This window comes from Astyanax mexicanus, chromosome 9 (assembly GCF_023375975.1).
Source record: "Astyanax mexicanus isolate ESR-SI-001 chromosome 9, AstMex3_surface, whole genome shotgun sequence".
NCBI lineage: Eukaryota > Metazoa > Chordata > Actinopteri > Characiformes > Acestrorhamphidae > Astyanax > Astyanax mexicanus.
Window position 1 is genome coordinate 2,094,359 of NC_064416.1, and position 15,097 is coordinate 2,109,455.

Consider the following 15,097-nt stretch of genomic DNA (forward strand, 5'->3'; position numbering starts at 1 on the left):
GCCTGAGGTGCTGGCGCTGCAGCTGTGGGGCTTGAGAGTGCGGTTGCCGCAAAATCCCGGACTGGATTCGTACTCTCTCCGGCTGAGTCAAGCGCGGGGAAAGTCTCTGCTCGCGGCTGGCTCGCTGGGTAGGAGGTCCTGTAGCGCGGCTCGGCTGCTACCGCGGAAATCACGGGGCACGGTTCGGCAGCTACCGCGAGGAACACGGGGCGAGGTTCGGCTGCTACCGCGGTGATCTCGGGGCGCGGTTTCACAGCCGTCACAGAAGTCACGGAGCGTGGCTTAGCCGCTGAAGACGCTAGCTTGAGAGGCGCCGGGGATGCTAGCGCCTTAGCCACTGGAGAAGCTAGCTCTGGAAGCGCCAGTGAGGACAGAGTCTTGGCCGCGGGAGGAGCTAGCTTTGGAGGCGCTGGGGAAGCTAACGCCTTAGCCACCGGGGAAGCTAGCTCTGGAACCGCCGGTGAGGAGCGCACCTTGGCTGCAGGGGAACAGACGGGAGTCGGGACGGCCTCTGGAGCTGTGCGGCCGAGAGCCGGGTAGAGAACCGCCCCTGGGGGAAACGGTAACGGAGCACGGACTGGTGCAGGGTAGAGCTCCTCTTCGTCCTCGGAGCTACTGGGAGCGCACCCGAGAAAGTCCCACGGATCCCGCTCCTTTAGCCTCGGGTACACGGAGGCACCGAGGCTAACCGCACCAGCCCTTAGCGCCCCCCCAAGAAAATCCTCCCCGGAAAAGGGGTCTTCTTCCGGCTGGCGGGACCCCTTAGAACGCCTACCCCGAGGCCTGCGGCGTCCTTGAGGCCTCGAGGTGTCCTGCGCCGGGGTCCCGCAAGGAGCACGGCGAATCGCCATTCTGGTGCCAGTCCACGCAGAACCTGCTGTGTCCATGTTGAGGTCGGTCTTTCTGTCACGTAGTGACCCAGGCAGGGAGACGAGGAGGCGGACACAGGTGCAGGTAAGGGCGATATAAATAAATAATTTATTAAATAAATAACAAAGAAACAAGGAAACAAGCAACAAGTAAACATGTAACAAAGAAACACAAATAACCAATAACAAACTAGAGATAATAATAAAGATAAACAAACAGGGAATATATACAAGGAGCTAAACTAGGAATAGACACAAAGCAGGGGTAATATACAAGGAACTAGGGAACACGGAAATAAACAAGAAACTAGAGATAAACAAAGGACAAGGGCTAAAGCTAAGAAAACGAGGGCTAGGCTAGGAAACACAAGAACGACAAAACAACAGAGGAAGGTGCAAAGACCGACAGAGACAAAGTGGTAGACCAGGGCTATTTATAGCAACACAAACACACTAGAATTGGAAACACCTGGGGAAGGGGCGGAGCTACAAATGAGACACAGGTGGAAAAGTACTGAGACGGAAGACACAGGGGAGCACAGGTCACGTGGGGAATGCACACAAAGACACGAGACAGGGCCAAGACATGACACTATTTATAAACTCCTGAATATTAATAGTTTATATAGTTTATAAACTATAGTTTATAAACTATTTATAAACCCTTTATTAGAAGCCTTAGTTTAAAGTGGTACCATTTTCTAAAATAAACATATAAGCATATATTTTTATTAAGTACATCACAATACAAAATTAGCACAGCCAAATAAAGTATACTTATTTCAATTATATTGAAATACAGATTAAGCAGGTAAAAACTTAAGCATAAGTAGAAAAAGTATACTTTAATTATTCTGCATATAGTTATAGTATATAAATACACAACTTTTTTACAAGGGAAGTTACTACATGATTCTTTATGTGTTCAGTATAATGAGTTTTACTGGTAATTAATAAACGTATTGATTCTATATTGTACTGATTGACTCTTTGAGCTGCTGGTGGGATATTAAAGGGTTAACTGAGACAATACTCATGTCTAGTTTCAAAGCAGCTTCACCGCCGACAAACAAACAGTGCAACCAGTGTTGTGTTGCAAGTAGCAAACTAGACTTCCTGTTTCAGACCTTACTGCAGTAATCTACTGCTGATAAACAGATAAAAAATTACCCTAAAAACACACAATGCACTTTAAACTGGGTCAGATCGGATTAAAGCGTCAGACTGATACGTCACCTGATTACCAACCGCACCCTGTTACACTTAATCCAGTACAGAACTTCTTTAATCATCTACTGTTACCGTCTTTTACATCGCCTTTATACAGTTTACTCACTGCAGAGGTACAAAATCTTCAATTATCAAAGTCTTCAATGTTTTAACCATATAAATTATAAATATAATTACATTTTACATTTCTTACATTCATTCTTTTATTTATACTCTTTATTTAACCTTTAATAGAACTCAGACCATTATAGCTATAGATATACTGCATTTATTGATTATGATTTTAAACGTGTTTATTAAAGGAGCTGTTTTGGGGAGAAATTATAGATTAACTCTCCAGTGGAACACTCTTTTGATTCAGCTGAGAATAATTTCTCTAAAATATTGGGTTATTAGAGAGGTTTGGGGCTGTATAAAGACGTTTTTGGGAGGTTTTAAGCCATTTGGATACAGTTTGGGACACTTTAAGGTGTTTGTCACTCTTTGGTTAATCTTTAATAGATCTCAAACCATTATAGACAGCTCAATAAAATTTAGTTTGCTTATGGACCAGTAGTTAATGCATCTGTCTCAGAAGAATTGATTTGATATCTCAATGAACTTTGAAGATATGATGATTTGCATTGTGAAAACCAGGTAGTGGAAACCAAATGGTTTCATTTTTGGGGCCCAGGAGTAAAGCAGCATAAAGTTATCCAAAAGCAGCGTGTAAGACTGGTGGAGGAGAACATGATGCCAAGATGCATGAAAAAAACTGTGATTAAAAACCAGGGATATTCCACCTAATATTGATTTCTGAACTCCTAAAACTTTAACTCTGAATATAAACTTGTTTTCTTTGCATTATTTGAGGTCTGAAACTGAAAACTTTCTAGGCAATTTCCACTTATTTTGGAGATCCTTGGTCTTTGCTCTATGTACCACTGGGCACAAAAAGAACTATGGTAGAAAAGAAAGGAGAAAAGCAATGTATCTTCTTGTCTTTAGAATATATTTAGTGTATATTCAGCGTGTATATATACAGCTCTGTAAAAAATGAAGAGATCACTTCAGTTTCTGAATCAGTTTCTCTGATTTTGCTATTTATAGGTTTATGTTTGAGTAAAATGAACATTGTTGTTTTATTCTATAAACTACAGACAACATTTCTCCCAAATTCCAAATAAAAATATTCTCATTTAGAGCATTTATTTACAGAAAATGAGAAATGACTGAAATAACAAAAAAGATGCAGAGCTTTCAGACCTCAAATAATGCAAAGAAAACAAGTTCATATTCATAAAGTGTTTTAAGAGTTCAGAAATAATCAATATTTGGTGGAATAACCTTGTTTTTTAATCACAGTTTTTTTTTATGCATCTTGGCATCATGATCTCCTCCACCAGTCTTACACACTGCTTTTGGATAACTTTATGCTGCTTTACTCCTGGTGTAAAAATTCAAGCAGTTCAGTTTGGTGGTTTGATGGTTTGTGATCATCCATCTTCCTCTTGATTATATTCCAGAGGTTTTTAATTTGGTAAAATCAAAGAAACTCATCATTTTTAAATGCTCTCAGCTGTAAATTTAGCGTATTTTCTACGTAAAATGGGTTTTAATGCGTTATAAATGACCTTGTGACCTGGTTACAGTTATAGGGAGTATCCCTCGATGAGCTGCACACACAGCGCTCTGTCTTTGTGCTCAAACACTTCAAACAAAACCACAAAAAAAGCCCTGGAGCTTCTCAGACGTCTGATCGCTATCTGTTTCGCTGTGAGCGTGGGCATCGTTACGCACCGATTCCTCGTTTACCTCCTCCCAGGGTTTTACATGGAAACGCTGAGAGCTTTAACGTGTTTTAACTTTAAGAAGAAAAAAATCAAAGTCATTTTTTAAGGGTTTAAAAAACTAAGTCAACAGTTTGAGTTTTATTTGAAGCTTGATTGAGATTTTTTGGGATTTTGGAGATGAAACTGAAGTGTCTTGGTGGTTAAAAACTGAATTTTCTGTTGTTCGTAAATTAAAACGATGTATTATTTATTTAATATAGATACATCGGTGCTTGAAAGTTTGTGAACCCTTTAAAATTTCCTGTATTTCTGCATAAATATTTTCACACAAGCCATTTTTTTAAAGTAAAACGACTTGTGTGCTCAGGGTCATTGTCCTGCTGCATGACCCACCTTCTCCTGAGATTCAGTTCATAAAAAGATGTTCTGCCATTTTCTCTTAATATTAATGAATTAATAAAAGATTAAGATTAGGACATTTTAGAAATAATGATCTTGTTCAGACTTACTAAGAATTTCCATCTAATTCTAAGTAATTTTAACTAAAAATAAGCTAAAAAAAGTCACCAGTCAAGTTATTCTAAATCTTGTGTGCAAATTTAAGCCATAAAATAAGGGATTTAAGGGAATTTTGCTTGATTTAAGTTTTACTTCACTCATTTTAAGACTTTGTGATTTTAGCTCATTTTAAAGAAATCTTACTAAGAATGAGTTTGAGTTTGATTAAGATTTTTTTTTTGTTTTTGGAGATGAAACAGAAGTGGTTAAAAACTGAATTTTCTGCTGTTTGGAAATTAAAACGATGTATTATTTATTTAATAAAGATACAGCAGTGCCTAAAAAATTGTGAACCCTTAGAATTTTACATATTTCTGCATAAATATGACCTAAAACATCATCAGATTTTCACACAAGCCCTTCTTTAAAAGTAGAACTACTTGTGTGCTCAGGGTCATTGTCCTGCTGCATGACCCACCTTCTCCTGAGATTCAGTTCATGAACAGATGTCCTGCCATTTTATCTTAGAATTTATGAATTAATAAAAGATTAAGATTAAGATATTTTTAGGAATAATGATCTTGTTCAGACTTACTTAGAAGTTCCATCTAATTTTAAAAAGTAATTTTAGTAAAAAGTAATTTTAACTAAATATAAGCTCAAAAAAGTCACCAGTCAGGTTATTCTAAAACTTGTGTCCAAATTTAAGCCATAAAATAAGGGATTTAAGGGAATTTTGCTTAATTTAAGTTTTAATTCACTCATTTTAAGACTTTGTGATTATAGCTCATTTAAAAAAAAATCTTACTAAGAATGAGTTTGAGTTTGTTTAAGATTTTTTTGTTAAGTTTTGAGATGCTACTGAAGTGTCTTGGTGGTTAAAAACTGAATTTGTTGTTGTTCAGAAATGAAAACAATGTATTATTTATTTAATACAGATACAGCGGTGCCTAAAAGTTTGTGAACCCTTTTGAATTTTACATATTTTTGCATATATATGACCTAAAACATCATCAGATTTTCACACAAGCCCTTTGTTTTGAGCCACTTTTGGAAGTGGAACGACTTGTGTGCTGGGGGTCATTGTCCTGATGCATGACCCTCCATTATATAATATAATATTAAGAAATGATTGTTAAGTCCCAAAAACAATTAGAGGGAAAATTCATTTCAGAGTTAAAGCAGTAAAAGGGGTTAAACAAACCAAAATACTCAGGTCCTGATGAGTGCCAGTTCTATCATAACCAACCTGATTAAAATCCTTAAATAAGGAAAATAATCGTACACTTACACAATGCTTAATAAAACAAAACATCTTATCAGAGAAGAAAATAAGATTTATTGTATTAAATTGGAAATTTTATAATATTTTTGTTTATGAACTGCAAAAAACTAAACGGTTGCTAGGAGGTTGCTATGGTGTTGCTATGATGTCTTTTATGTTGCTATGGTTTTGCTAAACGGTTGCTCAGTGGTTGCTAAGATGTTGCTATGGTATCCAAGTTGATTTCTATGTAGTTGCTAGGTGGTTAATATGGTGTTGCTATGGTGTCTGTGATGTTGCTAAGGTGCTGCTTTGGTATCCAAGTTGATTGCTATGTAGTTGCTAAGTGGTTGCTAAGCTCATTTTTTTAAGAATCTTTTTAAGAAATATTTGCTCACCCCTTTAGCAGATTTCTTTAAAAATTGTTAGCTTAATTTAAGCATTTCCATCTCAATTTACATATGTTTTGTCTATTTTTTGTCAATAGATTTTTTGTTTAAATTTGTTGCCTACTGTTGCCTGGTGATGATTTGTGCCCAAAATGAACGTCCTGTTCATGTTTAAGTTTATAATTTCAGTAAACTCATAATTTTATTTTTCTCTGTATTTTCAGCCCGTAACTCCGGTGAAGCCCCCTGTTGTTGCAGAGTGGGGGTCAGGGGTCGCCCCCCGGCTCGACCCCGACACCATCTCTAAACACGTTAAACAGATGGTGGACGTAAGTACCAACCTTCTCCCGGCAGCAGAGCAGCAACGTCCACTTCCTGTCTGCTCTCTTTCACTTCCTCCCTCACCAGACCCTATTAACCCTTCACCACCCAAACAGCAGAAACCGCTGAGATAACTGAGCAGATCCCTCAGGAATCAGGCTTTAGATTAAATACATCAAAATACCTGGTATTCCAGTTAAAGACACAGTTAAGTATTTTGATATTTTTTGTAACCAAAAATGTAGCTGCCGGACAGAAGCTAAATTTCTCAGGTAGATAAAAACAAAAATATTCAGAGACCTGTCCCTATACTGCAAAAAACGAAATCTTATCTTGTTTCAAAGCAATAAATCTTATTCCTTGCTCTGATAAGAATTTTTTGTCGTACTAAGCATTGTAAATGTTTTAGGAATATTTATCTTATTCAGTCTTACTTGGACTTTTTACCTTATTTTAAGTCATTTGAATTTAAAAATAGAACACAAAAATTCACCAGTCAAGTTATTCTGATTTGAGTCTTACTTCACTCACTTTGAGGCTTTTTCATTGCTTATTTTAAGGAAACTTTATAAGAAAATTTTGCTTACCCCATTTAAGCATTTATATCTAAATTTAAATAGATTTCATCTAGTTTTTGCCAATGTTTTTTTTTTGCAGTGTATATGGCTCTATTATAGAGTTCTATTATCTAAGGCAGAGGGCCTGTCTCGTTTTATTTATTCTTACAGTAATGTCTACAGCACGTAAAAGATAAATCCATTACATCAGCTAATGTAACACTTTTATACCTCACAATAACCTTTATACTCAAAAATAATACATTATACAGCAAAATCCACAGTTAATCCCGCAAAAACACACACACAATGCTACTGGCTGCTATCTTTCATCAGCTTTCTCGCCATTCAATTTTTATTTATAACTGAAAATCCCTGTAGATAAATAAGGTTTTTGTCCCTCATCTCATCCACATATTTTAACTCTGGGACTACAATTTTAAATGTTAAGAGGAAATATGTAGGAATGCATTTATATAGCTTGGCTAATGCCTTTTAAAAAGCTTGGCTATTGTTAATTTTCAAAGTAACCTAATAAAAAGATAAAACATAAGTTTTACCTTAAAAAGGTAACTAACTAATTCCTCACTAGGTTCTCTTCCACATTAAAACACATTTCCATTCCACCTTAACAGTTTCCCTGCATTAAAATACATTTTCTCAACGTTAAAACACAATTCGTCTTAGACTTAGAACAGTCCATATAAAACAGAACGGGGATTCTCATTTGTTCAATGTTCTGTTCCACCTTAAAAGCACCAAAAATAGTATCTACAGCCTGAAGCCTGTGTGCCGCGGACAGCAGCATTTAAGGCGGAATAAAAAAACATAAAAAAATACTATACCTAAGATATATCCAGTGAATTCTGTCTTCTCTAATTTAATAATTCTTGCTTATTTTGTGGTTGTGTTGAAGAAACCCTAACAGATTCTGGTTAGAATTGGCATCTCATCTTTTTTCCCCCATGCATGTTACAGCGCCTTGCAAAAGTAAGACTTAAATCAAGCAAAAATTATTTTTAGGATTTTTTTTTTTAAGAAATATTTGCTCACTCCATTAGCAGATTTCTTCTTCTTTTTTTTTTGCTTAATATAAGCATTTACATCTCAATTTACATATATTTTGTCTATTTTTTGTGAATGGATTTTTTTGTTTGTTTGTTGCCTACTGTCACCTGGTGATAATTTGTGCCCAACAGGAACACACTGCTCCTTTTTTATAAAATTTTTTATATAATTTTATATATATTTTTTTCTCTGTATTTTTAGCCTCGGTGAAGCCCCCCCTTGAACTTTTCAAACTTTTGCCACATTTCAGGCTTCAAACATAAAGATATGAAATTGTAATTTTTTGTGAAGAATCAACAAGTGGGACACAATCGTGAGGCTGAACGAAATTTCTTATTCATTTTAAACATTTAAAAAAAATATACGAAACTAAAAAGTGGGGCGTGCAAAAGTATTTAGCCCCCTTTACTTTTAGTGCAGCTAATAACTGACTCCAGAAGTGAGGATCTGAGTGATCCAGTGTTGATCTAAATGACTGATGTTGATCAATAGAATCAAGTCTCTGCATCAGAGTCTCAGATTCCTGTTTAAAGCTATGCAGAAAGCATCATGAAGACAAAGGAAAAACACACCAGGCAGGTCTGAGATACTGATGTGAAGAAGTTTTTAAAGCCGGATTTGGATACAAAAATATTTCCCAAGCTTTAAACTCAATCTCAAGCAGCGCCGTGCAAGAGATCATATTGAAATGGAAGGAGTATCAGAATCAAAAATCAAACTTTTTGGCCACAATGCAAAACGTTACATTTAGCGCAATTGGGGGCCAATTATATTGCACCCCTCAATTTTTGTTTTTTTATTTCTAAAAAAAGTTTAAAACATCCAAAAAATTTTGTTCAGCTTCACGATTGTATCCCACTTGTTGTTGATTCTTCACAAAAAAAATACAATTACATATCTTTATGTTTGAAGCCTAAAATGTGGCAAAAGTCTGAAAAGTTTATGAGGGCTGAATACTTTTGCAAGGCAGTGTATCTACTCTTTTACACTTAAAGATATATATTTTTTTATTATAACAATACATCAAATAAACCCTTAGAATGTATTGTAAGCTTTTATATTCTACTCGCCAAATATTTTATTCACGAGCAAAAAGAAATTCAGTAAAATAAAAAGCTTTCCCCTCTTTTTAATTGAATTTAATTCACTTCACTATTATTTAAGTATTATTTAAGTACATTAATACAAAGAAAAATAGAAAATTCTTCTGTTTTTTTATTATGATTTGTTTTATAATGATGATCTATCATATGTTGATTAGCCTTCCTCAATTAATGAACTTATGGTTTTATTGTAGTTTTCTTATTTATTATGTTGGTTAATTTTTTATTTTTTGCATGATTCTATGGTTTTGGAGTATATTGATTTGTTGAGTACTGAGTTCTATATCTATCAAACATGTTGAAAATTAGGTCTTTGTCTAAAGTTTTGAATAAAAAAGAAATTTGAATAAAAAAAGAAAGAAAACTGCTTAGAGGAGTTCTGACCTCCTGCTCTCTGTCTCCCCCCGCAGTCCATCATGAAGAACTACGACCTCAACACGGACGGGTACATCTCTCTGGAGGAGTTTGAGAAGATCGCCGCCAACTTCCCCTTCTCCTTCTGCACACACGACAGCGACCGGTACGGGAGGATGACCCCGGGTCATCACTGTCTACCTCAAAGACATCAAAGACTTCAAAGACTTTACTTTAGTGTACATCAGATAAGAGGTTGCAGTGATGGCATAGTTACTTTAGAAAAAAGTAATCTGATTTCTGATTACTACTTTAAAAAGTAACTTAAAAGTTACTTTATGGATTACTTAATTTTAAAAGTAACACATTTACTTTCAAGTTACTTATTAGTTATTTACAATGTAGCTGAGCCAATACATAAAGTAGAAACTGTAAAAGAAATGATGAGTTTCTTTGATTTTACCAAATTAAAAACCTCTGGAATATAATCAAGAGGAAGATGGTTGATCACAAACCATCAAACCACCAAACTGAACTGCTTGAATTTTTGCACCAGGAGTAAAGCAGCATAAAGTTATCCAAAAGCAGTGTGTAAGACTGGTGGAGGAGAACATGATGCCCAGATGCATGAAAACTCTAATGCTCTAAATGACAACATTTTTATTTGGAATTTGGGAGAAATGTTGTCTGTAGTTTATAGAAACCTATAAATAGCAAAATCAGAGAAACTGACTGAGAAACTGGAGTGTTCTAATAAACCATATTTATTTAAACTACAAGTATAGAGTATGTAAAAAAAAAACTATTAAATTTGTAATTAATAAATTCAAGCATCATTAAATTTTTCTAATTCCTAGATATCGTTACAACTAATCTAAAGACCTAGAATATTTCATCAGAAGGTTACAGATTAATACACATTAGGGGACTGATTTTAGCAAACTATTAGCAAATAAGTCTTTGCTATCGTAACGGCAGGAAAAGGACACCTGGCACGACTCGAAACACAAAGCAAAAGTCATGAACTAATTCTCTTAATTAATCATGGGTGTGTTTAATTTTGAGCATAACGTGAAATAAACCAATCAGAGCGTCTCTTGCTCATCATTCCCTTTAAGAGTAGATCAGGTAAGCTCTGTCTTTGGTGGATTGCTATTGTAACGGTGCAGCTACCTGGAAGTGTCCAACAAACTCTTCTCAGCAGAGGAAACTGAGCTGCTGGTTGACGCTGTGAAGGAGCTCCAGCAGCTCATTTACGGGAACAGCAATGTTATTTTATTTACTATTCTGTTTATTGATGATGCCAAGATAGCGATTAACGTCTGACTGTTGGCGTCTGTCTAGGTTGTATTCAGTCAGTGGAGCTCCTGTGTTTTCTGTTACCAAGATAAACAAGCAAAACTCCAGAAATGTACCTGAACACACCTCATTTCCAGAACACCACGCCCATCAGTGTAGATATATTCAGAAGATCTGCTGCTATTTAAACCAGACAGGTAGAATGTGTAAAAATAGACTGTTGGTGGAGTTTTGTAATGTTTATTTCTCTCTCTCTCTGTGTCTCAGGGAAGGAGAGATCAGTCGGGAGGAGATCACGTCGTATTTTATGAGGGGGATGTCAGTCTGCGCTAAGCTGGGCTTTAACCTCCACAACCTGCACAACTTCCATGAAACCACGTACAAGAGACCCACCTTCTGCGACACCTGCGGAGGATTCGTGAGTTTCTGTCAACTGCATTCACAATTATCGTATTTTTCGCACTATAAGGTGCACTTAAAATTATTTTTCCCAAAAATCATCAGAGCTCCTTATAATCCGGTGCTCCTTATGTATAAATTCTACCAGTCAGGTATTAAGGAGCAGTAAAGACACTCCACTGAAGTACAGAGTTATACAGGAGTTTCAGTTTAGTTCTCCAGCACTAAGGCTGGAGCAGTATTAGCATTAGCTGCTAACCCCGCTAAGCTCTAGCACTTTCGCCGTTCAGAGGTGAGTATAATATCGGACTGTAGTCTACGTGTTTAGTGTGTTAAAATAAGCTACGTGTAACGAACAGCTAGCTAATATTACCCTGGCTTAACAGAACACTCAGAGTTCCTCCGTATAGTGCTGTCAGATTGCTAGCGCTAGCAATTAGCCACTAATTCTAATGCTGCTGCACCCAGCCTTAGTGGAGATCTGGAAATCTAAGCTTACTGTAAATAAATGGAAGCACTTTCTTTACTCACCCAAATAAACAGTTTTCAGGAGAGAAATCCTTTTTTTTAGAGAGAATTACAGTTTTGTTTACTTAGAAGGAAAATATGGCGACATCCCTGTTCTTTACTAGTGTCGCATAGTGCGCCTTATAATCCGGTGCGCCTTATAGTGCGAAAAATACAGTAAACAGTCTCTTGTGCAGCATCTGCAGTTATATTCCAATATTCGCTAAATCGTCGATATAGATTTTTAATCATTACACACAGAGGGATCTATGTCTATGCGCAGTGTGCCAAGTCCTGCTGGAAAATGAAATCCACATTTTCATGAACGTAATCAGAAAAGGGAAGCATAAAGTGCTGTAAGATAAAGTAACAACTTTTAAGGAGATGTGGATTTCATTTTCCAGCAAGACTTGGCACACTGCCCACACTGCCAAAAGTACCAGTTGGTCTTATTATATAATATTCTAATTTTCTGAGACACTGATTTTTGGGTTTTCATTGGCTGTAAGCTTCATAATCATCAACAATAAAATAAATAAAGACTTAAAATAGATCACTCTGTGTAATACATCTATATATGTGAGTTTCACATTTTGAACTGAATTACTGAAATAAAGTAACTTTTAGATGATATTCTAATTTGTTGAGAGGCACTAGTATATATTATGTGCGAGCACAACACAATGCTGTATTGTTTCTTTGGTTGTACGTCATTGATTTATTTAGTTTCTTTATTTTCTGTCATTTATTTCAGATGTGGGGAGTCATCAAACAAGGCTACCACTGTAAAGGTGAGTCTATACTATATTTCAGGAAGAAAACAGAGCTAAAACTAAATATAATTATAGCTGACAGTTATTTCATGCCATTATATTAAAAAGCAGTGAATCTGGAATATATCTGCGTTTTCCTGTTACTAAAATATATTAACATTACTCATATATGTTGATGCTAACCAGTCGTTGTCTGGGGGCCTCAGTTCAGCTCAGGGCTCCAAACAATTGCTTGGTTTGCTTGCCCCGTTGCAATGGGCCTGACTGAGACTTAACCAGAGTTCATTTTAACCGAACAAAATAGTGCTGGTGTGAAAATGAACTAAAAATGCTAGCTTTAGTTCTCTGTTCTGTTACTAAAGCTCAATCCCTTTCTCTCTCTCTCTCTTTCTCTCTCTCTTTCTTTCAGACTGTGGGGTGAATTGTCATAAGCACTGTAAGGATCAGGTGGCGATGGAGTGTCTGAAGAGGTTCCAGGTTTCGGGAGGATCCTGCCCCTGTACCCCCGGACCGGGGTCCGGCCTCAGGCCCAAGGGCAACAGCTGGAGTGAGTGTTTCTATCTGAATTCATTGTTTTTATAATTATTGTAAAATAAAGTTCTGCACTGTAGATTAATTAACCTTAAAGTCATCCAAACTATGAAGAAAAACTATATGTTTAAATTTTACATTCTTGCTTAAAGAGGTAGAGTCACCTGGATTTCAGGCTTTCAGTTAACAGCTGTGCTGAACTCATCAAGAGTTAATTACTTGAATTTCTTGCCTCTTAATAAAGTGTTTGAGAGCATCAGTTAAAGTAAAGTAGTGAAGAGGTAGAGTTACAGCTATACAGTGAATAGTGAATATTTGAGTAATGTTCTAATCTTAAAATAAAACTCGGGTAATTAAGGTCTGAAACTGTCTTAAACTATTATAAATTTGCTGTAGGTATTAAATTTTCAGACGTGCGTTCAATGCCGAAAGCACATACTAACTTTAGCGGCGAGTTAGCTAATGTTACGGGGGAGAGAACTAAGGTTAGCAGAGAGCTAGCTAATATTAGCAGATAGCTAGCTAACGTCAGTGGGAAGAAAACTAAGTTTAGTGGAGAGCTAGCTAACATTAGCAGCGAGCTAGCTAACATACTAACATTAGTTGTGAGTTAGCTACATTAGAGAGAGGACTAAGGTTAGTGTAGGGCTAGCTAACATTAGCAGCATGCTACCTAACATACTAACATTTGTGGCAAGTTAGCTATGTTACCAGGGAGAGAACTAAGGTTACCGTAGCGCTAGCTAAAGTTAGCAGAAGACAGCTAACATACTAATGTTAACAGCGAGCTAGCTACCATATTAATGTTACTGGCGAGTTAGCTACGCTATTGGGGAGAGGACTTAGGTTAGCAGAGAGCTAGCTAACATTAGCAGCAAGCTAGCTAACATACTAATGTTAACAGCAAGCTAGCTAAAATGCTAACATAATAATGTTACCGGCAAGTTAGCTACGTCACTGGGGAAAGAACTAAGATAAATGGAAAATGTTAACTTTGTTTTTTTAATAAAATAATTAATTTTCTACCAAATAAATTGTGACTAAATTTTTTGGGTCTAAAATTATATGTATTGAAGTCTAAAAAAAGGTCTTAAAAAGCATTAAATGTAACTTTTAAAATTGTGCTAGAACCCTGTAATCCATATTATGAGACGCAAAAACTACTTCACTTAGTAAAGAAAAAAATTAAGGTGAGTCAATCGAAAAAGACAATCAAAAATGCTATATTGATGATGAAACTGGCCCTAATCAGCACTGCCCTAGGAATGAAAGAGTAAGGGAGTATTTTGGTTTGTTTAACATTTTTGAGTTACATGATTCCTTATGTGTTTCTTTATAGTCTGATAGATCACTTTACTATTCATTTATTTACTATGTGGTCACAATTGTCAAAAATGCTTAAAATGGCCTGTTGCTCAGTTTTTCTGCTGTTTTATTGCTGCAGGTTCTGAGGAGGAGGCGTTTGTGTTTCCTCATGGAAACGGATCTGAGATCTCTAAAGGTCTCGCGGGTCCTGAGTGTGATGCTGAGGGGGCGATGCTGTCGGACCGGTCCACTCAGACAGACCCGGGGGTGTGGACACCAGACGTAGCCAATCGCAAACCACGATCTCCTGTAGAACGAGTACGAATAAAATCTACTATACTGCTATACTGCAACCAGAACCAGGACGCTGTACCACAGTATACTGTATACAGTAGAGTACTGTAGGAGATACCATGTCCAGACTATACTAGAGCATCTGAAAAAATGTGAATATCATTAAATAGTGACTTTATTTCAGTAATTCAGTTCAAAATGTGAAATTCATATATTATATAGATGTATTAAACACAGAGTGATCTATTTTAAACCTTTATTTATTTTATTGTTGATGATAATTATGGCTTACAGCCAATGAAAACCCAAAAATCAGTGTCTCAAAAAATTAGAATATTATACAGCTCTGGAAAAAATGAAAAGTGCACTTCAGTTTCTGAATCAGATTATCTGATTTTGCTATTTATAGGTTTATGTTTGAGTAAAATTAACATTGTTGTTTTATTCTATAAACTACAGACAACATTTCTCCCAAATTACAAATAAAAATAATAAAAATATCATCATTTAGAGCATTTATTATTATTATTATATTATAATTATTTTTATAAGATTATAATTAAT

General features: G+C 36.2%; 1 protein-coding gene across 4 annotated transcripts in view; it reads left to right on the top strand.

Moving 5' to 3' along the window:
- Positions 1 to 15,097, top strand: part of rasgrp4 (RAS guanyl releasing protein 4) — a 69,774-nt gene that overhangs the window by 51,341 nt on the left and 3,336 nt on the right. For all 4 annotated transcript variants that reach the window (XM_022664937.2, XM_022664938.2, XM_022664935.2 and 1 more), the window contains exons 11-16: positions 6,247 to 6,351; positions 9,482 to 9,591; positions 10,992 to 11,142; positions 12,385 to 12,421; positions 12,813 to 12,950; positions 14,379 to 14,557. In XM_022664937.2, coding sequence (XP_022520658.2) covers positions 6,247 to 6,351; positions 9,482 to 9,591; positions 10,992 to 11,142; positions 12,385 to 12,421; positions 12,813 to 12,950; positions 14,379 to 14,557 — 720 coding nt within the window. The remainder of the gene's footprint in view (positions 1 to 6,246; positions 6,352 to 9,481; positions 9,592 to 10,991; positions 11,143 to 12,384; positions 12,422 to 12,812; positions 12,951 to 14,378; positions 14,558 to 15,097) is intronic.